This window comes from Microtus pennsylvanicus, chromosome 11 (assembly GCF_037038515.1).
Source record: "Microtus pennsylvanicus isolate mMicPen1 chromosome 11, mMicPen1.hap1, whole genome shotgun sequence".
Lineage (NCBI taxonomy): Eukaryota > Metazoa > Chordata > Mammalia > Rodentia > Cricetidae > Microtus > Microtus pennsylvanicus.
In genome coordinates, this window is record NC_134589.1 from 91,084,845 (window position 1) to 91,110,312 (window position 25,468).

Below are 25,468 nucleotides of genomic sequence, written 5' to 3' on the forward strand. Positions count from 1 at the left end.
CAGTGGCCAGGGTATACGTGCCGAGCTCAGGATTGTAAACCTGGTCAGCCTGTCATGTGACAGGATACATGTGTGTGTCAGTTATGTGCTTAGGTAGTCTACTCTCCAGAAATGAAGTCATAGCTTTTAAAACTGAGCACTCAGAAGAGAGAACTTGCCAACAATAATGAAAGTATGGCAAAGAAATAAAGCTGGGCCAGGTGGTGGTGGTACACACCTTTAATCCCAGCACTCGGGAGGCAGAAACAGGCCTTTGAGAGATCTCTGTGAGTCAGAGGCAAGCCTGGTCTACAAGAGCTAGTTCCAGGACAGGCACCAAAGCTACACCACAGAGAAACTCTGTATCGAAAAAACAAACAAACAAACAACAACAACAACAAAACCTCCTAGAAATAAAAACTGGTGGGTTTGGGGTAAAGCTCAGGAGTAGAACATGTGCTCAGCAGGAGGCCCTAGGTCTATCTCAAGTGCACATAAACGAGTGAAAAATTGCAACATTGGAAGTAAGATTAGAATAAAAAATAAATAAAATTGTTGAACTAAGCTCTTGCCTTGGACTCTGTCAGCAAAGAGACTTTCCATGCACACGTGGGAAACTGCCACCAGAAAGGAGGAGCCGTCTCCGCAGACAATGCTGGTGAAAGTTGCCCAGAGTTTTCAGGGAGTGTCCACAGTACTCGCAGCAAAGACAAGTCAATTCGAATGTGGACTATGACTCCTGCCAGTTTACTTTGTCCCAGAAGCACTGGAGTGGCTGTAGTCACACTATTCTGAAGTTTCCAAAAGCTTTCACTTCCAGGGTGTGTCTGGGACAGGCTCTTGTTATGAAGCCTAGGCTTGTGAGCTTTTTTTTTTTTTCTTCCCCAAGACAGGGTTTCTCTGTTTAGTTCTGGCTGTACTGAAACTCATTCTGTAGACCAGGCTGGCCTCAAACTCAAGAGATCTGCCTGCCTCTGCCTCCCAAGGGCTGGGATTAAGGGCATGCGCCACCACTACACAGATGAACAGCTTGGGTTTTTTCTTAAATTACATTCTATTTATTGAGTGCAAGCTACAGTGCACATATGGATGTCAGAGGATTATCTATAGGGTGTGCTCTCTCCTTTCACCTTGTGGGGCCTAGGAATCAAATTCAGGTTTGCTGGTAAGTCCCTTTACCTGGTGAGCCATCTCTGCAGCCCCAATAGCGAGTTTTAATGTTAATAACAAACATCAGGTGGGGGTAGTGGCACACACTTTACCTTTAATCCCAGCATTCATGTGGCAAAGGGGTGGATCTCTGAGAGGCCAGCCAGGTCTACATAGGGAGTTCTAGGCCTCCCAGAGCTACATAGTGAGACTGCATCCTGCCCCAGCCAATAAATAAATAAACAAACATTAAGGACTGCAGAGCGGTTACAATAGAGCAGTTTGATTTTGTGTATGTGAGGCCTGCCCTACTCTGAAGTAAGGAGCATCTTCTTGGCTCTTGGACCTGTTGTCTTTCTCTTTGTGTCTGTGCAGTGCTGTGGCTGGAACCCAGGGCCCCTGCATCCTGGGTAAGTGTTCTGCCACTGAGCTACACTCACAGTCTTCATATCTGTTGTTTTCTTATCTCTGAGCTAAGTCCTTATCACAACATTTTGAGAACTGAGCACTTGTTTTGTGATACTGCTCCCCATAAGCATCAGACAGGGTCCAAGACCGAGACTGTAGAGTCCAGGCCAGGGGAGACTCCACATCCCACCCCTAATCACCCCTTTCCTTACCTGAACCTCGGCTCCAGCCAGTCTTGACCAGGATTTCATATTTGAAACGGCCTCCCTTCCCACAGAATGGGATGACACTGACTCGGCTAACATCCAGCTGGTCCAGCTTGCGCAGGATCACAGCCATGACCACATAGGTCACCAGGCATATGGCACATGTCAACAGGACAATGTAGTTAATGCTTGCAGAAGGTTCCTGGGAAGAAAGAATCATCAGTTGCTGGTAGCTTCAGCTTATACATTTTAGTTTCTAAGGATGGAATCAGGATGCCCCAGGCTCTCTCAATATGGAAAATATCTAGGGACAGGAGCATTACTCACAGGAAAGATGAACTGGACGTGGCTGGGAGGCACAAAAAGGCTAGCGCCAAAGGCAGTGAGGTGGCGGGTAAGGCAGACAGCCTGGCTGGGTGAGGTCTCCTCCAGGGGTACAATCCCCTCAGTTCTCCACATCATCATGTCTTCATTGAAGTACTGGCACAGGGAGGTGTACAGGCCAACAGACACCTCTAGTGCAGACCAGTGGAAATGGCTGGTCAGGTTCAGGTAGTAACTCCTGCCCAGTGCTCCAGTCCTACAAGGGACAAAGTAGTGTCACTGCCAGACTCCAAGGCCCTGAGTGTCACACCCAGCCTTTCTATTGTCCTGGCTCCTTAATTAGCCCACATACCTGTGGCTAATGCAGGACAAGTTGCATTCACCCTTCTCCCACCTCCTTCCCCTCTTGCAACCCCCACCTCTGTGGTCCCAGTGGGAGACACTCACCCTGGGGCAATGAAAAAGGTGTAGGGCCTGTGATCAGCACCCTCAAGCACCTCCAGGCTGATCCTCCTACTGGCTGAGCAGTTGTACTCATTGGGCTGGGACACCGAGTGCAAGTAGACAGCCAGATAGGGCTCAGGTTCCTCAGACAGGTAGCGTTCTGGGGGCCAGATACATAGTATCAAACACCCACCAAAAAACTCATCACACTAAGGGCGCCCTGCAAGTTGTCGTCATGGGACTTGAGGGTCAGTCACCTAAGCAGAAGATTCTAAGAACCTCCACAAGTAAGTCAACACATGCTTCTCTGTGACTACAGGTATATGGGCTTTATGGAACCAGGGCCACAGGAAAACTGAGAGCTGTCCAGGCCCCCAGGACCTGTGACTGCAAATTTAATGGTACCCGCATAAATACCCCTTCCCTAGGGACAAGGGTGGAAGGAGGATAGGCAAGTCATGTGCCCACCCCAAACACACACCATTAAGCACTGTGTAAGTGATCCTCAGATGCAGCCCAGCTTGAGGGTTGCTGTTGTCTGCGGTGACCACAGCACTGATTGAGGCCTGGGGCTGTATAACGGTAGAGCCTGCAGAGTTGTGGGAGCCCTGGGCAGCCTGGTCTGAGTTGTTTGGCACCTTCACTGTGATGGCACGCTCTGAGGCCAGTCGCTCAATAGGGATTTGGGTACCAGTCTGTGTCTGGAATGCCATAGATGCCACTTTGGTGGACACAGTGTAGTTGCTAATGTAGCCAAAGGGAAAGGGGTTGGAATCCACAAGGAAGATGAGTTGCACTATATCACTGAGGTTGGACAGGGCCCCACTGAAGGCCTCAGGAATGGAGAAATGGCAGCTGGGTCCCAAGGTTTTGCCGTAACACAGAAGGCTGAGTGGGTCTGAGCGTTTGCCCAGGGCCACAATCTCCTCGCCCACCAGGGTCAGAGGCTCCTCATTGAGTACTCGGGAACGCATGAGGATACACATGAGGGCTGATGAGAGGTTGTAGGCCTTGGATGCCACAATCTGTGAGGGTGGTTCAGCCCCCAGCTCCAAGGGTTGTGGGCCCTGCATGTCCAAGCTGGCCAGGTGGATGAGGTCACCTGGGCAGGCAAAGAAAGTAAGGGATGTTGAGAAGTGGTGAGAGCTGGAGGGGAGGCTAGGGAGTGGGAGGGGCAGCTTGTGCACCTGTGATATTGAGGATGCTATCAGCAATGGTAGTGGGTGTCACAGTACCCTCGGTAGTTTCAGCTTGCAAGATGCGCATCATGCCCTCCAGCTTCTGCAGCATCTTCTTCAGGCATGAACGACACATGAGCTCCCTGCTGGACACCTTCGAGGGAGATGAGCATGGCCTCCAGACCCATCCTCAGCACACATGCTCATGGCATCTACGAGTTCCACCTCCACACCACTAAATGGCTCTGTCTCCTCACAATGGCTGGTATTCTAGGCAGCTTCCTGCCTCTAACCTGCACCGAGGACCTGTCTGGATGGAAGTCTTCAAGGCTTTCCTTGCTAAGACTTCTATGGTTCTTTCCAACCCAAGGATGCACTCAAGTTCTTTCTGGGGCCTACATACTAATCACCCCAGCTATCTGTTTCCATGGCTAAAAGCAAGGAAGATGTCAAGGCCTTGGCTAGAGTCCAAATCTAGATACATACAAGGGCACAGAAGCCACATGGTAACAGTGACTTCTACCCAGAGCTCTCTGAATCCCTGTCCTCTGAGGACTTGACTATTCTACTGGTCCCTGTACAGATCCCACCCTGACAGAGTGCCTTTCTATCAGATACAGGTCATTTGGCTCACAGCTTAGAAAATGTAACCCTCCATAGGTTATAAGGCTTTGTCAGGTAAGCCTAGTTAAGTGGGATATGACTACAGGCCTGATGAGAGGGCACATATCCTCCTGTAGTCACCAGAAGAGCATGTGGGCACACACTGGGAGACAACAGTGAGGCTGCAGAAACTGGCATTGGCTATAAAGATCTCCCTGTCTGAAGCCTTTCTCATGATGCCCAGGACCTGTGCATAGTGCAGAAGGCTGCACCTGTCTTACCATGCACTGGGCCAGTGCAGCAGTGATCTGCTGGATGTCATCCACGGTGTTGACCCGCAGGGAAATCAGGGTCTCTGTGATGTTCTTACGCATTTGGGCTCGCAGCTGCTGCTCATGGTTGGGCTCTGACACCATATCTGGGGCCTGCTCATACTGGAGAAGGCAGGGAACATAGAAGAACCATGAGAAGAGGACAGGCCTCCTCGTGATATTTATCCACGGGGAGGACTGGCATGCACCTGGTGGTGCTACAGTACAGTTATGAGGCATGGGCAGGGATTTAAAGATCAAGTATAATACAAGGTCCAGAGTATCAAGAGGGTACTGTGGGAAAGCTGACCTTGGGAAGGTCCTAGAATGTAGTAGGGTAGGAGTTAGCATTCAAAGATCTTAGGGAACGTTATTGGTTTGAGGTGCATGGTTTCAGCCCACTCACAGAGCACACCTAAGGGATCCTTTTCTGTCCATATGCACTGACCTCATTGAGCACAGTAATAAGGGCTAGAGAGTACTCGATGACATGCTGAGGGTCAGCCTGCCTCAGCAGCCCAGGCAGCACACTGGCAGTCAGGCTGTACAGCCAGGGTATGAGGTCTGCAGAATTACCACTGGGTTCTGGCAGGACAATGGTCAGAGACCTGGAGGGTGGGAGTAGACTGTAAGTAAGTGGTGGTCAGCTCATGTTCCCTCTCCAGGGTTCAGCTCACCTGTTGAGTGCAACAACAGCAGCACCAAGCTGGTCTTGTACAACCACAGCCAGGCTCACCACAAAATGGGGCTGGAATCCAGGAGGCAGGACAGCCCCATAGGTGGAGAGACTGCCCTTATAGATGCAGAAATCCTCACAGTAGCTCTGACGACAGCGCCTCAGCAACAGGGCATATACCAGTGGAGCTCCACCATCCTCTGCATCACGCCAGCCTATGAACACACAGCATTAGTACAGAGTCCAGGCACACACCAGTCTCTCCAGATAACCCACACTCACCTGTACATTCAAAGTGCACTTTAGTGGTGAGACCACGTACAGCATCCAATGGGAATAGGTGACAGGAGCCTCCAAGTGGAGGGCGGTTGGGTGAGAGGCGGATGGAGGCACAGCCCTCCTCCTCGCCCGAATGGCCCAGCACAGTGAGTGTGAAGACGTAGCCTTCCCCATCACGAAGCGCACCCCGCCGCACCACCAGGTGCATGCCAGTGCTCCCTGTGGATGTTGTAGTCTCATCCAGGACCAGAGTCTTATTGCTAAAAGTCCGTGCTGCCCAGCGCTGCATGACAAAAGCATGGAGGATATAGTGAGAGGGGTGCCCTGGGTACCACCCAGGAGACTTGTCATCTGACTGCTACTCACCCCTTGCTTGGAGCCACTGCTGCAGTTGTGGCAATGACCCTCCAAGTACACGTAGGAACTACGGCTCACTTCATACACTGCTTGTGCCTTGCAGGATACACACTCAAGAGACACAATGGGTACTCGCCCACTTCGAATCAGCACCTGGAAGAGACAAGAGTGTCACAAGGAGGCTCTACCCTCTTGCACCCTGGAAAGCTTCCTAGCCCAGGCCACTCCTGTTTGGCCCAAATTCCAGGTTGTATCTTTGGGTGAGTGAATCAAGTTAGGTAAGCAGCAAAATCCAGAAGGCCTGCCATCTGGTATAACTCCAGGGCCCTGCTGGCCCAGCAGTAGGAAGCATGGGAACCACTGACAGTGCATGATGGAAGTCAAGGTTAGTTCGTTCGTTCTTTCTTTCTTTCTTTCTTTCTTTCTTTCTTTCTTTCTTTCTTTCTTTCTTTCTTTCTTTTTTAACATAGCTGTCCCAGACATGCTTGTGACCTGGGTAGGACCTGGGTGAGCTCAGTCAGGCAAGACCTGCTGAGTGCCCTCTTCAGAACACTTTACTTGGTAGGACTATCTCCAGGTAGGTGACCTCAGAAGGCCTGGTGCTAAGGAGACATCCTCAATCTGATGCACCAGAATAGCCCAGTACCCCTCCACACACACTGGCAGGACCCATCCCACAGCAACAGAAGTGGCCATCACTTGCACAGTGGTCTTTACCTTTATGGCAAGTCCAGGGCAGATGTTTGAGCAAGAACTGGCTCGCTGCCCCAGAAGCAAGGACAGGCTTTGTGGATGGGTGTAGCTACCTAGGCAGGCAAAGGACTTGGCTTCTCATTATTTCCCTTTCATGCTGGTAGTATAAAGTTCATTTTTTGCAAACCATACTGTTTGCACGACTCTTGTTCTGGACCCAGGCGGTGGTGGCACACGCCTTTCATCCCAGCACTCGGGAGGTAGAGGCTGGTCTATAAGAGCTAGTTCCAGGACAGCTAGGACTGTTACACAGAGAAACCCTATCTTGAAAAACAAAACAAAATATATTTTGTTTGGTTTTTGGATACAGATTATCATTATGTTGGTGAGATTAGAGTAGAACTCTTGCTCTTCCTATCTCCACTCTCTCTAAATACTAGATTACAGGAGAGTGTGCTACCTGCCTACCTGTCCTCTGAAAAGTCACTCTAAATTGTGTCCTGATTTTCAGATAGAAGCAATGCTAATTTGGTAATTTTGGCAGATTAAGTTGGTAATTTACCAAAATTAGCACTAGGTTAGAGAGACCTCACAGTCCCTGGCGATATTATAGCTATGACTGACAGAAACCAGGATGGAGCAAGTACTGTCCTGGTGTGGGGCTAAACTGAGGGATTCAGGGCACAACCCACCGTCTGGTTGGTGGCTTCCTCCTTCCGGCCTGCTTTCCACACTATAAGGTTGAAGGTATATTCCACACCAGCTTCTAGGCGCTCCAGGGGGATGGTGACCATACTGCTCCCACGGGGCCCGAAGTTCAGCACACAGCCACCTGCCTCACTCTATGAAAGCAAATAAGGGAAATGGGTATAAGAGCTCTAACCATTCTCAAAGCAGACCCTGGCTTAGAAGACCTTTTCCTGTGCTGGGGCTAAGGCCCACCCCAAGAATAATCCAAGTGCTAAGGCACTTACTGGACATGGATGCATGAGACAGAGGAGGCAGGAAGGACCTGTCACCCTAAGTCCCCATGGCTGACCTGTGTTGAAGCCACGCAGGCCCAATGAAAGTTGAGTGGCGTCTGGTCCCCATCCTCCAGATTAGGGTCATAGGACTTGCTCCCATCCAGCACCAGGTCCTGTGTGTCTGACCATACCCGATATGAGCCACCTTCAATGATGGGTACCAGACGTTCAGCAGCTACTGTCACGTTGGCCTGGATGCTCCGTGCCAATGGTGTGTCCCCAAATGAAACCACAAACACAAAGCAGTAGTGGCCCACAGGCAAAGCCAGCCGTGGCACCACCAGCTGGGGACGGCTCACATCTACACCACGAAGTACCATTTGAGTCATACGTCCTAGCCGCTGACAGCTGGCAGTACGATATATCTGCCAGTGGTACTCAGTTTGGTAGGAGACACAGTTGCGGAGATCAACATGGGCCTCCAGGTAGTTGCGCTGGGAGCGCCGCATCAGCACTTGCAAAGGCAGTGCCACCTCCACCTCAGGCTCCCTGCAGGCTAGCACCTGCACAGTCACTGTGGCCTGTGCCACAAAAAAACTCACTAGGTTTGTGGCATTCACTTCTACGCGATAGTCCCCAGGATGTAGGTAGTTGTGGTCAGTCCAGGACTCATCTGTGTTCTGTACTGGAGTCCCATCCCCAAAGTCCCAGTGGTAGGCTACATGCCGGGGACTGGGGCTTGTAGCAGCCTCAAACCGGGCTGAGCGGTTGGTAAAACAGCGGCCACTCTGAAGTCTTACATACTGGATGATATCCTGTACTTCCACCATTAGTGTGAGGTTCACACCACCCAGTTCATTGAAGGCACGCACATGAATCTCCAGTAATCCTGCAGCCACAGGCGTGTAGGTGACATCACGGCCCGATAGAATGACCAACGAGTCACCCTGAACCTTTTGCAAAGAGAAGTACCAGGCATAGGCAACCCGGGAGCCCCGCTGTACCCGGGCTGTGAAGTTCTTCTCAGTGCCTGTAGCAATGCCTGGCTCACAGCAGTTGGGTACCTGCAGCCCAACAATAGCCTCTAGCACTAAGATACGAACCTGTGCTTGGGCTCGGCTCACATGGTTCTCAGCCTGCACATTTACCATATGGTCTCCAACCCGAAAAAAGCTATGGGAGAACTGAGGGCCAGAGAGTACTTCAGGGATAGACCCGCCAACCTGAAGTCGGAAAGTAACAGCAGAGCCAGCAGCCAGCAAGATCTGAAAGTGGACTGGCTGCCCAGGTGCTACCACCTTGCTGCTGGCCCATAGCACCATGCTCACAATAGGCTCCTCTACTGTGAGATTGTACATGGCTGAGACCCAACTGACTGCATTGGAAGCATTAAGCTGCACAGAGAAGTTGCCAGCACTGGGGAGGCGCACAACAATGTTCGGGCTGTGCTTACTGCCACCTGGCAAAGTCCAGCACCAACTCACATTGGTACCTGCATCCAGCTGACCCCAAAAGGGCACAGTGGAGCCAGCTGCCACAAAAATCTTATCTGGCTCACTGGTTCTGATGCTAAGGCCACCCACAGGCACCTGTATGGCCACTTCAATTGTGGCATTAACTGAGCTCAACTGGTTCTCAGCTGTGACTCTGACCAAGTGCAGGCCAGCTGTAGCAAAGCTATGGGTGGTGGATGGCGTCAAAGTCTCCCAACTCAGTCCTTCCTCCAGGTACCAAGTGTAAACAACACCACTGCCACCAGCCACTTCAGCACGAAAGGTGAGGCTTACATTGACAGCAGCTGGATTGGGAGATGCATACAGGATTAGACACTCCACAGGCTCCACAAAGTCTATGGTGCGGTTGGCTGAGGCACTGCCCAACATGTTGGTGGCTCTGAGATGGATATGGTAGGTGCTAGCCTTGAGTGCAGTGAGCGAAAAGCTCTTGCCACTGCCAATGAGGGTGAGGCCGCCATACTGCTGGGCTGTCCAGCTGTAGGAGATGTTGGTGCCATCCCTAACTGCAGCTTGCAGCTGCAGTGTGGAGTTGGTGGGGAAGCAGCAGCTACCACCACCTCCCACTATCTGCAGCCCCTCGATGAGCTGCAGAACATAGATGAAGATGCTGTCCTGGGCAGAACCCAGCTCATTCTCAGCTGTGACAATAATATTGAAAGTACCCACTGAGCGGAAGGTGTAGGAAATAGTAGAGCCACCTGGAATGGGTGTACATCGGTCACAGAGCACCCAGGAGTAGTGAACATCACTACCCACCTCCAACAAAGTGCTAAAGCTCACACTGCCATTCAAGGGCACCACTGTGCGGCTGGCATTGATGGTGAGCCCCTGCACACGCTGCTTCACAGTGATATTGAGTTGGGCCTCACTGCGGCTCACCTCATTCCAGCCAGACACCCTGACAGTGAAGTCACCAGTGCTGCTGTACATATGAGTGACCTCAGGGCCCTCTTGTTGGCTTCCATCTCCCAGTTCCCACAGGTAGGTGGCAGGGCTCCCACTTCCCACTGCCGAGAACAGATAGGGCTGCTGCAGCTCCAGCACGTGGGAGCCATTGATCCTGATGCCAGTGACTAATACAGGCTCCTGTACCTCCACAAAAGCCGAGTCATTGGTAGCAGAGATGTTGTTGGACACAGTGACAATCACCAAGTAGGAGCCTGGTTCTTGGTAGATAAATGTCACTTCAGAGCCCCCAGTATGGGTGTGGGTAATATCTTCAGTGCCAAAGTCCCAGGTGTAGTGATAGGGGAATGGCGGCCAAGAGTAGGCAACCAGCCAGGCTTCGTCCCCAAGCTTCACAAACTGCCTCTCAGGTTGCAGGGTGATGTTGCGTATCTCGGGTTCCACACAGATGCTGGTGAAGTAATGTGCCTTGTTCACATGGCTTGACAGGACCAACACGAGAGGGAATGTGCCACTCCGTGTGAAGTTATGTGTCACTACTGGATGCCCATGGACAGTCACATTGGAGGAGCCATCCCCAAAGGTCCAATCAAAGAGATAATGGGCAGGGTTCCCAGTGACATGGGCCATAAGCTGGGCACTGGGCTGCATGGGGATGCAGGTAGAGGGTTCTATGCGTAATACCTCCAGGACAAACACTTGCACATGCAAACTCTGGGACAAGTGGCCAACAGGGCTGGCTGCTACTACTGTCACGGTGCAGTTCTGGGCCCGCAGATATACATGCTGCACTGTAGCCTCAGGGCCTGTGAATACAGTGCCATCGCCCATGTCAAATGTCCATGTAATGTTGTCACCTGACTCCACAGTGGCACTGACTATCGTGGGGGCTCCCTGTTCCACAGATGGGCTCAAACACACAGTCAGGCCACGCAACTCCTGGAAGACATGGATGTCTATATGTGCTGACACACTGCTCACTGTGTTGTTAACCTCCAAAATGACTCTGTAGGTGCCCGTCTTGGTATAGGTGTGGCTGAGTGCTGGTTGGCTCTGTACTAGGACAGGAGATCCATCCCCAAAGTCCCATGTATATAAGACACCATCAGCTGAGGGCAGTGGGTATGGGGAAAAAGTGATGGGTCGGCCGGCTACCAGGATGTTGCTGCTCATGCCAATGGTCACGTTGGGAAGCACAGTGCGCACACTCACAGGCACATGCTGCGTCAGGTTCTCATAGGTATTGGACACAACGACGGTCAAGTTGTACTCACCTGTGGAGACAGGCCCAGGTGGGACTTCCTGCTCACAGAATCCCCACCTAGCACTTGCTACTGCACGAGGACAGTCTTGCTCAAAGCTTCAACTGCTATGCTCTTGGATCAGGCCCAGAAGATGTTCAAACCCAGGCCATGTACAGGGCAGAACACTCAAGGGTCCACAATGAGCAAGAGAATGGATAAGACCGTTTCTAACACATAACTGCACAAGGATAAACATGGAAGAAAATACCAGCACAAGCAGGAGCAAGTACATGGCATGAATACTACATGCCAAGTGGTGGAGTGGGGATATTACAGTGTGCAGCCTCAGGAGCTTTTAAAATAATTAAACAATGACCCCATCTTACTCTCCCAGGCTGAAATTGAAGATATATACTGAGGCCTTGGGGACCCTGTCAACCCACCCTGGTCCTCAATGTCTAGGTGCCCCTCCTTTACCCAAGTAAGGACTTTTCCCCACCACCAACCCAGGCTAGGTCAAAGTGGGAGTGATATGGGATGTTATACCCAAAGGTAGGTTGTCTAAGCTCAGGACCTGAAAGGCAATGGCCCCACCCCTCACCTGGGGTGGCGTAAATATGCGTGGTATTGTGTTCCACAAGCACCTGGGCCACTGTGGGGTCCGGGACCTGGAAGGACTCGTTGTATGGAGGCTTGAACTGGCGGAGTACCTGCTCCCCATCCCCAAAGATCCACCTGCCAGGGCAGCAGGCAGACAGTGAGCAGGCAAGATGAGTAGATAGGGAGCCCCTGGCTCTAAATGCAAATTTTACAATCATTCTTTCCTGGTTCATGGGTTCAAGATACTATGTTGGCTCTACCATACGAGGATCTCTGCCCCTCATGTGGTCCTACCCACCAGTACTCCCAACAGAAGAGGAAATTGTAGCTCTGAGCCAGGATTCCAGGACAAATGCTAGGGGCTGAAATGAGAACCTGATGCCAGCCCCAACCCAGGCCCTGCTCAGCTAGCCACTCCCCCTCTCTAGGCCCAGAGGCACTCACAGGAAGGCCACCTCCACAGCTGAGTCCACCAGCACACCACCCGTCAGTAACAGTGTGGCATTGGGAGGCAACACAGAAGGCACTGCAGATACCCACAGCCCCTGCATCTTGTTCATCCGCTCCACAGTGACATTGTAGTTCACGGTGACGTTGCTCACGTGGTTAGAGGCTGTCAGCTGAGGAGACAGGCATCAGTGGGTATGCCCCAGAGGCAGCAAGGACAGACCAATGGGTGAAAGGCCTCGAGCCCCGACTCAGCAGCCTCCCCACACTCACCCACAGCTGCAGCAGCATCCTCAGGAGCAAAGCAAAGCAGAACAGAAGGCAAAGTGAGCACCCAGATATCCCAGGACCCCATGCCTCCCTCCATTGGCCCCTGCCTACCGAGAGCTTGAAGATGGCAGCACTCTGGTAGATTACATTGAAGACAGTGTTGTGGAAAGTCAGGGATGGTTTATCATCAATGGTCCATCGGAAGGTCACATCCGAGCCAGCCTCCACCATGGGGCTGTACCGCTACAGAAATGACAAGACATTGGCCAAAGCTATGATTTTGCCCCAGTCTGGAGCTGACTCTGCCCCAGCCCCATCTGTCCCCCTCAGAGTTACTGGAGAATTTTGTGTGTGGTGCAGAGTGGACGATGTAAGTCTACCAGCTGAGCCCTGACTGCAAGACACCCATGCTCATAGTCTTGGATGTTGACCCAGGTCAGTGTAGAACAGTTTTATCCACAGGGGAAGCCAAAGCATACAATTGGACAAGTCATAGGAGACGGAAAGAAAAGGCCCTTTCTTCCTTCCTTCATTTGTTTTTTTGAGACAAGGTAACTTTGTGTAACCTTGGATGCCCTGGAACTCCCTCTGTAGAGCTCTGCAGATCTCAAACTCAGAGATCTGCCTGCTTCTGCTTCTCAAGAGTTGGGAATAAAGGTGTGTGCTACCACCAGCTGGCTAGAAATGGCCCTTTCAATGTCTGCTGGTGTTAGGGTGGGCATGTCCAAGATGAGGAGATAACGCCATCCCCCTAAGGTACTAAGGTAGCTAGCAGTTATCATCTGAGGCTTCAGGTCCCATTTCAACAGGCACATGCATCAGGTAGCTACAAGCACAGCAGATAGCCCAGAAACACATGAGGATTCATGGAGACTCAGTGAAGGGTGGGGTCAAGTGTGATGAATGTTTCAAAAAACCTGAAGAATAGCCTGGTCGTGGTGGCTCAGGCCTTTAATCCCAGAGACAGGTGGATCTCTGTGAGTTCAAAGCCAGCCTACTCTATAGAGTGAGTTCCATGACCCAGGACAGCCAAGGCTACACAGAGAAACCCTGTCTTTTTTTTTTAATTATTTATTTCTTTAATTTTATGTGTATTGATGTTTCGCCATGGGTGGCAGGTCTCCTGGAACTGGAGTTACAGACAGTTGTGAGCTGTCATGTGGGTGCTGGGAATTGCTTTTAACCACTGAGCTCTCTCTCCAGCCCCCGAGAAACCCTGTCTTGAAAAAACAAACCAAATCAAACCAAACCAAACCAAATAAAAAATCTGGAATATAAAAAAGCCTGAGAAAGTCTGCAGAGCAGCTGCTCTAGCTGGGACTATCAGTAAAGTACACATTTCTAAATGGTGCTCGGGTGCAGCTCACAACAATAAAACCTGCCTTCCATGTATGGGTCCCTAGGGTTTATCCCCAGCACCACTAAGAGAGATAGAATCACTAAGTAGGCAACGGCTCCCAGCAGGTCTCACATGGAAAGCATGTAATAGAAACTGTCATCCTTGGAGGACAGCTGAGGGCTTCCTCAGTGGGAGGATCCTGTTCTCATCATTTAGAGGGCTAGGTTGCAGACCACACTTACCACCAGGATGCCCTGCAACACTCGGGCCTCGGGGCTTGGCACAGCACGGAGGCCACAGATGGGCTCCTCAGCTGTCACCCTCAAGCTGATATTGGCCTTGCTGGCTCCATTCTGTGCCACAATCTCCATGGCATGATCCCCTTCTGTAAGCCTGGGTAGTACCAACACTGAGAATAGGGTGCCATTAGACTCTTCAGTGCAGTCTTGCTTGAGAATATCCACCTCAGGAGGGCAGGAATCCTCAAAGGGAGCACTAATGTTGCCCCCAAGCCAATGAGCCGTGACAGTGGCATTAGCACCAGAGTCCACCTGAAGCACCAAAACTGAGCCGTTGGTTGGCACGTAGAGGTGGCCATCAAGAGGAACAGGGTGAATGACTCTTAGTCCAGCCACTGGAGAGATCACATTGAAGCTGCAGGACAAATTGTGCCTGGACACACTGTTGCCCACTGTAGCCCGGACCTCATAGCGCCCAGGATGTTGTAGTCCAGGGTTAGATTCAAGGCCCAGCAGGGGGGTGAGCTGTTCTGTGGCCAAGAGCAGCTGTAGGGAGCAGGCTGGGCCAGCCCAAGCTTCTTCCAGATGAATAGGCAGGTGGGTCTGCCAATCTGATGCATTGGTAGAAAGGTACAGGGCTTGGTCAAGACAACTGGAAGCCAGGGGGCAGTGCAGAAGGGTACCTGGGCCAGCATCATGTTGTATGCCAATGAGGTCACCAGGGAACACAGGGACATCCTGTCCATGGAGGGTAACCTATAGAAGAGGGAAGCAGTATTGAATTGTGTCCCCATGATAAAAGACTATAGGAACTACTGACAGAGTGGACAGGACACCCATCTCAGGTCTCAGCACTGTCAATGGTACTTCATGGAGTCCCTGCTCCAAGGCAAACATGGCTGAGACAAACAGGACATTATTAACACAGGGAACATGCACAAGGAAGATGTAACAAGAGGGACTGCCACAGGTGAAAAGAACTTTCTCAGGGATAGAAAGATAGAAAGCAGGTAGCTGCTCCAAGGGAGAACAAGAGTTCCCCCTTAGATAACACAAGGACAGAGACCCTGAGAAGGAGATAAGACAGGGGCTTTGAAGCAGGATGTAGGCAAGAGAATCAAGGCAAGGCTGTTGGGCACACACAAGAAGCCTGCAAAGTATCTGATGAGAGACCAGGATACTAGGCAGTCAGCGACATACAGGCCCACACCAGGACACATACCAAGTACTGTGTGGGAGGCCCTGCAGGCACAGAGAAGAGGAACTCCTTCCACAGCGTGTAGTTGGCTCTGGGAAGTCTCAACCCTGACATGGACCCATTGATGCAGACATGAGGGTTGCAGGAGGCATCAAAAGGTACACAGACATTGGCTCCAGGACACCAGTGTTCCTTGGGCACACACTTGCGAGCTAGCTCAGTTCTGTTGTCAGGCTCACTGCTGCCTTCTGGGGCCACTGCTGGGAGAGGAAGAATGTCAGGAACCTGATCACTAACAAGCTACTATTAAGGATTCCCTTCTTACCCATTACAAAACCAAACCTGGATAAGAAGTTCCTCATTTCCATCATCACTCCCCTGCCACTAGAACATGCCCAAGCAGGCACTACCCGATCTATCATTGGACAAGGAAACAGGAGTTGGCAACTCTGCAGAATCTGCCCTCAGTCTACCTTGAAGCTGGGATTAGAAGGCATGAGAGAATTCAGAAAGCCCACCTAAGTCTCCAGCTCCTATCCCTTACAGAACCCCACCTGCTCCTCTTGAGGGACGGTACACCTGCAGACGCAGCTGGACAGGACCTTCAAGCTTCATGGTCTCAAACTCTGCTGCAGTGAGAAAGGCTTCACGGGTAGGGCTCAGGCCAGGAAACACCATGACCTAGAGGAGATGGAACTGCCTCAGCTCAAAAGATCTACCCCTTGAGGTATAAGCATAGCCCTCTCAAGGCTACCATAAACCTCATTTCATATCACTTGAGAAGAAAAATCAGATCAAAATCATCTGTGAACAACAGGGAGGCTAAAGCAAGATCATGAGTTCAAGACCTGCCCGGGCTACACAGCAAGACTTCTCAGATAATGGAATGAGATGCTTGTCATCTGCACTCTGAGTATTTTTCTAAATGTCAGACTGGCTGCACTAATGATATTTAACAACCTCTACCAAAACCAGCTTTGAGGGTTGGTTTTGTTGTTGTTGTTTTTAAAGGGTTAGGGTGCTAAGAACTGAACCCAGACCCTCACTAATGCTAGACTACTGCTCTACTACTGCACCATATCTCCAGCCCCCAACTTGATTACTGGAGACAGCAATTCAAGGCCTCTGGAGCTGCAAAAATGCAAGGTCTTTGGGTTCTAGAACACAAAAGGGACTGGCCTACCTCCACAGGCTGCAGGGGGTCCTGGAGAGTTTCCTGCTGTGCCAATGGATGCAGGGGTCCGGACATGCCTCCACCAGACACTCCCACAAGAAAGTTCTCAGCATCCCACACAGGCCCTAGGGGTAGGAAAGTATGCAATGGATGCCAGGGCCAGGCAGAGGTGACACTGGGGAAATACCCAGGTTGGGGCTGGACCTAGGGCTGAGTCACCTGGCAGAACCATTTGCCCCATCCTCTTATCTTATTCCTTCTGTCTTTATTTCTTCTGGTTCAGTCCCAAACCAGGCACAAGAACATTCAGCAAACACATGGTCACTACTGAGCCTGAGAAGGTAAGAACAGGGAAGAGCGGCTCCTGCTACAGAGCAGTCCATACCTCCAGGTCTCAGCTCGCAGACATAACTATGTGGTGCCGAACACAGGTCTGTGTTGCACTGCCCAGCGCGCCCCAGACGCACACAGTGCTCTGCTGTGGCTGGGTGTGGCTCCCCTGGCAGCCAGTTCTGACAGCTTTCCAGGCTGAAGGCCTCACCCTGAGGATCCAGGCCTTCCTCTGCCCCCTCCACAGATGAGAAGCCGATCCACACATCCAGGCTCCTGAGGGCAGAGTCAAGGGAGGGCCAGGCCATCAGGGAGCAGTTATACCTTACATCTGGGGACACACCCCTCACAACACCCTGGCAGATGGGTCATATCACTCTCATTTTCCAGGTGGTGATACAGCCTCAGAAACATTAGTCAGCAAGGACCAATAACCCAGGCCCATAAGCCACATTCAACCAGAATCATATGTATAGAACCAGCTCTTCTTAGAGACCTCAGATTTTGCTCAGGATCAAGGGCCACCAGACCTTGTCCTGAAGGGAAACTCTGAGGGCTGGAGCAGAGAATCAAGACTGTCTTACCCATGGGTGCTACCTGATAGTTCTATCAAGGCAGAAAGGCCCTTCTAGAGGCAAGGTTTAGAGGTTCATGGCCCAGTTTGGGCACAGGCACATACACAGGAATATATATGCACAAGTACACACAGTGGTACATAGGTGGGGAGTCATAATGGAGCCCTGGTTCCATGTAAGGTCACTGTCACCATTACCTGGATGATTCTGGAGAGGGTTCTTAGCCACTCTGGACCTCTATTTCCCCTTCTCAGCACAGGCAATATAAAGGATGTGAGTGACCCTTAAGACAGGAGTTCCCACCCACCCTGACACAGAAGACTGTAGGGTCTCAGTATATGTCCCTACAAGCCTGGACAGGGCACAGGAGGCTGACAAGCTGTCCACAGATGGAGAGCACTGTCACTCACTGTGTATCAGAGGGTGGTGAGCATAGGGGTATGAGGAGGAGAAAGTATATCCTGGTGGTCACCAAGAACCAGTCCAGGCAGCAGGACTCAGGGCCCTCCACTAGACGGTCAGGAAAGACCCGAGGCCTGAACCTAGTTCAACCTGTGACACTTCCCGTAAGTGTTTAGAGAAGCTGACCCATCCACACCCACCTTTATGTAGGCAGAACTGCCAGCAATGGCCAGCTGTGGGGCAGGACACAAAGGCCCAGTTGTTCCCAGCTCACCTCTTGAGATTCTACAGGCCTCAGACTCAGTCCACACCCAGCATCCTCAGCAACCTCTACCCACTTTGGCTCTTCTAGGGTTTGGAGGCAAGTACCTGGTAACCTGGGAGATCAGGAAGCTCTGAATAGCAGGACTGTCCACCATGGCCAGAGCAGCTCCAGCCCAGGTCCGGCATTGCTCCTGTGCTTGCAGCCAAGGTGCCTTCTCTGCTACCAGGCGGTAGCAGTGCCCATTGTCAGAGAAGATCTCTGTGTCTGAGGGGCAGAGTGGGTGCACCACTAGGGGATGGTAAGCAAAGAACAAGACATCAAGGTATGCCTGGGGCTGGAGTAGCAGGCTCTACCCTACCCCAGCATAGAAGAGGAAGCATGAGGGGTGAATCAGGGTAAGCACCTTGAGCAGGCACCTTATCCAAGGCCAGGATGCTATAGGTGACTTCGAGGGCTGAGCCTCCACGGTGCCTTATGCCAAGTTCAAGGCTCTCATCACTGTGCATGGAGGATGGGCACACAAGCTCCAGGACAGTAGGTGCCATTTCTACTTGCACTTCTGTCTCCAGCAGAGCTGAGGCAGTCCCCAAGGCCAGCACAACTGTCACGTGATAGCCCCCAGGTAGTACATAAGAGTGGGTGGCAGCAGAGCCAGCCATGTCCACCTCAGAGGAGCCATCTCCAAAGTTCCAGCGTGTGGAGCTGATAGGCAGAGGGGAAGTGATGTGGAAGTCTGCTGGCTGGCCAGAGGCCAGGGGTCTACGGGGCCCCACCAGGGCAGCCCCTGGGGAGGCAGGAAAGATGTGCTGGAGCAAAGTGGGGCCCCCACAGGCAGAGCTGAGGGACAGTGAGATGCTGGAACACCAGGACGAGCAGGCTGCAGAAGTGTTGGAGGGCTGGCCTGCCCCACAGAGACACTGGTTCTGTTCTGAGAGGGCCGCAAGGCTCTCACCAGCTGAGAAGCAGAAGGCACTGCAGGCCTCAGGTTCCAATGGCCCCTCATGAGCAAAGAAGAAAGGCACTGCTGCCACAGTGCCTGAGCTGTTGTCAGGGAGGCAGGCCACATAGTCTTGACCTGGGAACAGACAAATACATTGGGTCCCAGGGCCTTACCTTCTCCTGGCTGCATCTTGTTTCCTCACCAACTCTCTTTAACTCTCCATGGCAGAGCCCCCACCCCCCAAAGAGGCCTTCTAGACCATGTCTGGCCACTATCTTCCCATGTATGTCTTTCCCTGGGCCTCATCAGCCACCAGGTCAGTAACTCCACTCTCCCAGTAAGGAAAACAGTGTCATCCTTGTCGTTTTGCCCCACATCCCCTGCACTCACCACAGGCACTGTCCAATAAGGGGATACTGAGGAGAGGTTGGCCGGCCAGTGGTATGGGCCCACTGCACGTGGCTGCCTCAGGCTGTACCACATGCACCCGTTGTTCCTTTGCCCAGCGTGGCAGCCACGCCAGATCACAGTTGCACTCAAATGGGTTCCCACTCAGGTTTCTGCAGGGGAGGGGCAGGTGTGGGGTACCAGGCCAGCAGGGATACAGATCAACCTCCCACTGCCCACAGCTCTCAAAACTGGGAGGAAGAATGGAACAGGGCAGGAGGACAGAGGAGGTGTTGGGGATAAGAGACCAGTTACTGACACCCACTAAAAACAAAGCAACTTACATTTCACTTAAATTAAATAAATTAGCAAACACTCCTTCTTCTAATGTAGAAATACTATTGTTGCTTATGTCCCTGCAAGAAACAAGGATTGGACAAGGTGTGACCCTTTGCTGACAGGTAGCACTTCCTGCTTGCCCTGAGTAAACTTCAGTGTGGCAGGCATAACAGGGAGGGGACACTCACAGCTCCACCAATGCCGAGAGGTTCACCAGGAGTCCAGTGTCCAGCGTCTGGAGTAGGTTGTGGGACAGGTCTCTGAGAAACAAGTGGCTGTGGTCAGGACAGGAACTCTGGGCTAGTCGAGGGCATACCTGGTTCTCACCAGGAGCTTCCCAACATCCAAAGCTATGGTTTCTCACCCCACAAGCCCCCTATTTTCTCAAGCCACAGGAGAGCTTTTCTCATGAAAGACATGAGAAACAGTCTGGGGAAAGTGAGGTAGAAGAGCTAAGGACCACACCTAGGCCCTGTACTGAGGACCACACAGCAGGGCCACACAGAATAACTGACCTAAACACCCCCTTGTGGCCCCTGCAGCCCTTCTCCCAAAGGAGACCCTTGGTTTGTCTCCAGTACAACAGAGTCCCACATTATCAAGGTCTGGTTATTCACACCCTTTACATGAGATTCAGGGTTCACTAGGGCTGGGGAACCTAGTTGGCAGTAGAAGAGAGTCTTCAAGATGTTCCCAAGATGCACTGGGGGCACAAAGATGCGATGAACGAGGAAGAATCCTGTTGGATAACCCGCACCACAGTGCTAGTGACAGCATACAATATATCTCCCCAAACAAACTATCAAAACTCTCAATTCAGGGGTGTGGAGATGGCTCAGGATTGTTAAAGCACTCAATATTGATAAAGTCCTCAACAGCAAGAGGACTGGAGTTCTGATCCCTAGAACCCTCATAAATGCTGGCTAGTGAGACTAGCCATATTAGCAAGCTCTAGGTTTGGTTGAGAGACCTTGTCTCAATAAGATGTAAGAGTGGCAGTGGCGGCACAGGCCTTTAATTCCAGCACTTGGGAGGCAGAGGTAGGTTGATCTCTGAATTCAAGAACAGCTAGCCAGAGCAACACGAAGAAACCCAGTCTCAAAAAATGAAAAAAAAAAAAAAAAGAAAAGAAAAGAAAAGAAAAGATGGAAGAGTGACCAAGGAAGATTTCTAACATCAACCTATAGCATTTCAACGCATATTTGTACACATGTACCACATACACATGAAAAAAATGGAAGAAAGACACCCCAGACTTAAATTTCAAAAAACAAAAGATGCTATGAAAGTTTGTATACAGGCAATAAAAATCAGAATTAAGAAATGTGGAAATGGAGCATGGACCAGGGAGATAGCTCAATCCATAAACTACCTGCTGGGGGATCTGAGCATGGTCCTCCAAAATCCACATAAAAAAGCAGCTGTGGGGCTGGAGAGATGACTCAGAGGTTAAGAGCATTGCCTGCTCTTCCAAAGGTCCTGAGTTCAATTCCCAGCAACCACATGGTGGCTCACAACCATCTGTAACGGGGTCTGGTGCCCTCTTCTGGCCTGCAGGCATACACACAGACAGAATATTGCATACATAATAAATAAATAAATAAATATTTAAAAAAAAAGCAGCTGTGGTAGTGCATATTAATTCAACACTAGGGAGATAAAGACAGGCAGATCCCTACGACTGTTAGCTAGGCAGCCTGCCCTAATTATACAAGCTTCAGACCAATAAGAGACCCTGCCTCAAAATACAATGCTCAACATTCCTTTGTTTTGTTTTCTCGAGACAGGGTCTCACTATGTAGCCCTGGTTGTCCTGGAACTCACTACTCAGATCAGGCTAGACTCAAACTCACAGAGATCCACCACTCCCAAGTGCTAGGGTTAAAGGTGTGTGCTACCACACCTGGCAAGTGGACAGTATTCCTAAGGAGTGACAACTGAAGTTGTCCCTTTGGCCTATACAGACAGACACACACACACACATAGAGACAGAGAGACAGACAGAGAGAGTTGAGGCTAGAGAGATGGCCCACAGGAGGTTAAGAGCCTTTGTTGCTCTTGCAGAGGACCCAAGTTTAGTCCCCAGCATCCACATGGTGGCTCACAACCATCTGTAATCCCAGTTCCAGGGGGTCCAATGCCCTCTTCTGCCCTCTGTGGGCACTACACACATGTGGGTCACATGCAGGAAAAACACATATATGTAAAATAAAAACACACTGTAACAGATAAAGGAATGTGGAACATGAACTGCCACTTTCTATTGTACTGTAAATTGGAGCAGACAGACTGACAGAGAGGAAAGCATCACAGAAAGGCACTGGCCTTTGAGAGCCTCAAGAGAGAAGGAGGAGGAGAGCAACTACTGTGGGAAGAGTCAGAGTCTGTCCTTGTAACTCGAGTCACCTGCAACCTGTGATGGGGCCAGAACATGCTATCACTGAGACAGGCATGTATTTACAAAGCATAAACCTGTGCAAGCACAAAAGCAAAGCATCAAGACAAGAGAGATGGGATTGGAGAGATGACTCAGCAATTTAGAACATTAGCTGCTCTTTCAGAGAACTCAAATTTGGTTCCTAGCACTCACGTTGGCAGCTTACAACTGCCTGTAACTCCAGCCCTGGGACCTCTGGCTTCCAGGAACCTGCATACACATGGCAGACTCACAAAACACACATATACACACAAATAAAAAAATTAAATAAGGTTATTTATTTATTTATTTTTAAAGACAAGAGACATAGCCAAGTCTGGTAGCACACACAGGTGGTAAGAGAATTGCTCCAAGTTCTAGAGCAGCCAGGGCTATAGAGTAAGATCCCATCTAAAAACAAACTAAAACCTAACAGACCCAAGTACATTCCAAAACAAGCAACATCTACACAAAAGATCATGGATAAAATAAAAAAAATCAAACTACAGGCTGAATTCCTGCAGCAGCCAACACTTGGAGTGATAGCTGCTCAGAAGGCTGAGGCAGGTGCATACAGTAAGCATATGAAGAAGTACCAGAAACACAGTGAGATGCCTCAAAACAGTGACTAAAACCTAGGCTTGGAGATGCACTGGTACTTCATCTAACCAAATCTAACTAACCACAGCCTTGCTACAAACACTCAATAAACAACTCCTTTTTATGCTAGTGATGTAACTCAGTAGCTAAGAACTCCAACCAAAAGGAAGAATTAAAGAAAGTTTACATAGTAACTTGACAACTACTGGTGAAAACAATGTAATCATGCTTTTCATCTACTAAATTTGTAGTTGTGTTATGTCACAAGTCTAGCCCCCAATTCTAATAATAGGGAGGTAGATAACTTAGGCTTCACCTATGAAACCAAATAACATTGGTATTACTAGGCCATTTTAGGAGGTATTTCCAGTGTCAAGCTCTACCCAAAAAACTGCTACTCTCCACCTTCAGAATCTTGATAACCCTCAGTCAACCTGCCATCCATGCCTTGGGCTCTCTTTGCATACATAATCCGATGTCCAGTGAGGCTTCTGGTACAGGAGACCCTGTATCACCATGACTCAGTGGACACTTTTGGGCCCTTCCAGGTCTATACACCATTCCACAGTCTCAAATTCTCCACAAGATTGTACTTAGTTTTCTGGTGGTGATGATATCTCAACAAGAACATGCCTCTTGGGCTGGAGAGATGGTTCAGAGGTTAAGAGCACTGGCTGATCTTCCAGAAGTCCTGAGTTCAATTCCCAGCAACCACATGATGGCTCACAACCATCTATAATGAGATTTGGTGCCCTCTTCTTACATGCAGTTCTGCATTCTGCATGGAGGCAGAATGTTATACACATAAATAAGTCAATCTTAAAAAAAAAACAAACATGCCAATTGCAAAGGATTTCCCTCATCCCTCTCCAGAAATGGTGAAAGAAAACTCAAGAGGAAGCACCTTGCCAGGCTTAATCCCAGCACATGGGAGGCAGAGACACGTAGATCTCTGAGTTCAAGACCAGCCTGGTCTACAGAGCAAGTTCCAGGACAGCCAGAGCTATGTAGAGAGGCCCTGTTTCATAAATAACCAAAATATAAAAGAAAGAAAAAGAGTAAGTGCCTGGTACAGAGCTCCAATTCCCAATACTTTATGGGATGTGAAATGTTCAGGATGCTATAAAATCCCCACTGTCTTTATCCATGCACAAGCGGCAGTCTTATACACTGGCTGCCCCACTGTCCTCTGCCAGCCTACGAGAGGAAGAACAAGTTGTAGAAGGGGACGTTCCTTCAGATGGAAGCAGCTCTCTAAGCATATAATCAATGGATGCTACGGAGTAATTTTGTACACTGTGAAGACATGTCACTCTGATTGGCTTAATAAAATGCTGAATGATCAATAGCTAGGCAGGATTTCCAGGCAAGCTGGAAAAGAGGAAGACAGAGATGCAAGGAGACACGGGACACAGGAGAGCAGGATAGACGGTTCATAGATGAGGTAAACAAGCCTCAGGGCAGCACATGATTAATAGAAATGGGTTAAATTATAAGACCTACTTAGAAACAAATCTAAGCTATCAGCTGAGCTTTCATAATTAATAAGAAGTCTCTGTGTGGTTATTTGGAAGCAGGCAGGTAGGCAAGAGAGAAAAATCTACCCACAAATGGCATCCAACATGGGGTACATATTTCCACATAAAACCTGAAAAAGCTTTAAAAAAAAAAGTGTTCCAAATACACAAAAATGGAGCCAAACATGGCATCCTAGTTCCACAGTCTCTCATGTGGCTGTGGTACAGAGATGTATTTCCTAGCAGTGCACCATGAGCTAAGTGGCAGAGTGGTTTAGGTTTTGCTCATGCAGAAAGAAAAGGTTATAGATATGCAGCAAAGCAAGTCCAGACTGGAAAAAAAAACCCTCTAAACACAATACAGTGTTTAAAATACTTGTGTTTAAAAATGTGTGCATGCTTAAGAAAGAAAAGAAAATGGGTATAGAGTCATAGAAAAATCATTTCTAAATAATAAAAAAGAGCAAGCCATGTAGAGATGGGAAATACACAGAGTCTGGATCTGTATGGTGTTGTACTAACTTTAAATTTTTTGATTGTTGATGAGCAAAATAGCTGTTGAGAGACACTGGATTATAAAAACTACTAAATTAAGCCAGGCAGTGGTGGCAGCAGACACCTTTAATTCCAGCACTTGGGAGGCAGAGGCAGGCAGATCTCTGTGAGTTCGAGGCCAGCCTGGTCTAACAGAACGAGTTCCAGGATCCAGGACAGGCTTCAAAGCCACACAGAGAGGCTGTCTCAAAAAAAAAAAAAGAAAGAAAAAGAAAAGAAAAGAAAAAAAAAGAAAAGAAGGAAGAAAAAATTAAAAATTAAAAAAAAATTAAACCAACCTATATAATTTAAAAATGTCTTAACTTCAAAATGAAAGCCAAAAACTATGTTACATTGGGAAAAGGTTATGCTTTTGTTCCACAGAAAACAAAAGGCTGTGGAGTTATTCAACATCGATAGAGATTAGATTTGATTAGGGAGACTCCCTGAAAATCCTGGCTACAGACATAAAAAAATAAACCTAGGAAAACTACAAGACAAGTGATGTATATTTACCTGTTCAAACAACAACAAAAATCATCTTTGGATGGTTTGTGTGCAACACACAGTCCATACCTGTATTAATGCAGATATGTATGTTACCTTTGAAAGTTTTTGCTTTTACAGAACAAGGAGACCAGACACCCATGAAAATGG

At 49.7% G+C, this 25,468-nt stretch overlaps 1 protein-coding gene across 9 annotated transcripts in view; it reads right to left on the minus strand.

Annotated features, from left to right (window-relative positions):
* Window positions 1–25,468, minus strand: part of Pkd1 (polycystin 1, transient receptor potential channel interacting) — a 48,814-nt gene that overhangs the window by 11,329 nt on the left and 12,017 nt on the right. For 7 of the 9 annotated variants that reach the window (XM_075941605.1, XM_075941602.1, XM_075941599.1 and 4 more), the window contains exons 2-26: window positions 19,933–20,004; window positions 19,750–19,821; window positions 19,409–19,578; window positions 18,482–19,153; window positions 18,183–18,366; window positions 16,892–17,112; window positions 16,516–16,631; window positions 15,887–16,013; window positions 15,357–15,592; window positions 14,138–14,890; window positions 12,668–12,799; window positions 12,284–12,459; window positions 11,841–11,974; window positions 7,647–11,269; window positions 7,300–7,449; window positions 5,924–6,067; window positions 5,561–5,840; window positions 5,280–5,493; window positions 5,051–5,210; window positions 4,573–4,725; window positions 3,698–3,842; window positions 2,992–3,612; window positions 2,514–2,670; window positions 2,070–2,322; window positions 1,749–1,944 (exon numbers count right to left, since the gene is read on the minus strand). In XM_075941605.1, the coding sequence (XP_075797720.1) occupies window positions 1,749–1,944; window positions 2,070–2,322; window positions 2,514–2,670; window positions 2,992–3,612; window positions 3,698–3,842; window positions 4,573–4,725; window positions 5,051–5,210; window positions 5,280–5,493; window positions 5,561–5,840; window positions 5,924–6,067; window positions 7,300–7,449; window positions 7,647–11,269; window positions 11,841–11,974; window positions 12,284–12,459; window positions 12,668–12,799; window positions 14,138–14,890; window positions 15,357–15,592; window positions 15,887–16,013; window positions 16,516–16,631; window positions 16,892–17,112; window positions 18,183–18,366; window positions 18,482–19,153; window positions 19,409–19,578; window positions 19,750–19,821; window positions 19,933–20,004 (9,161 nt within the window). The remainder of the gene's footprint in view (window positions 1–1,748; window positions 1,945–2,069; window positions 2,323–2,513; window positions 2,671–2,991; window positions 3,613–3,697; window positions 3,843–4,572; window positions 4,726–5,050; window positions 5,211–5,279; window positions 5,494–5,560; window positions 5,841–5,923; window positions 6,068–7,299; window positions 7,450–7,646; window positions 11,270–11,840; window positions 11,975–12,283; window positions 12,460–12,667; window positions 12,800–14,137; window positions 14,891–15,356; window positions 15,593–15,886; window positions 16,014–16,515; window positions 16,632–16,891; window positions 17,113–18,182; window positions 18,367–18,481; window positions 19,154–19,408; window positions 19,579–19,749; window positions 19,822–19,932; window positions 20,005–25,468) is intronic. The other 2 variants (XM_075941600.1, XM_075941598.1) reach the window with 1 other exon arrangement.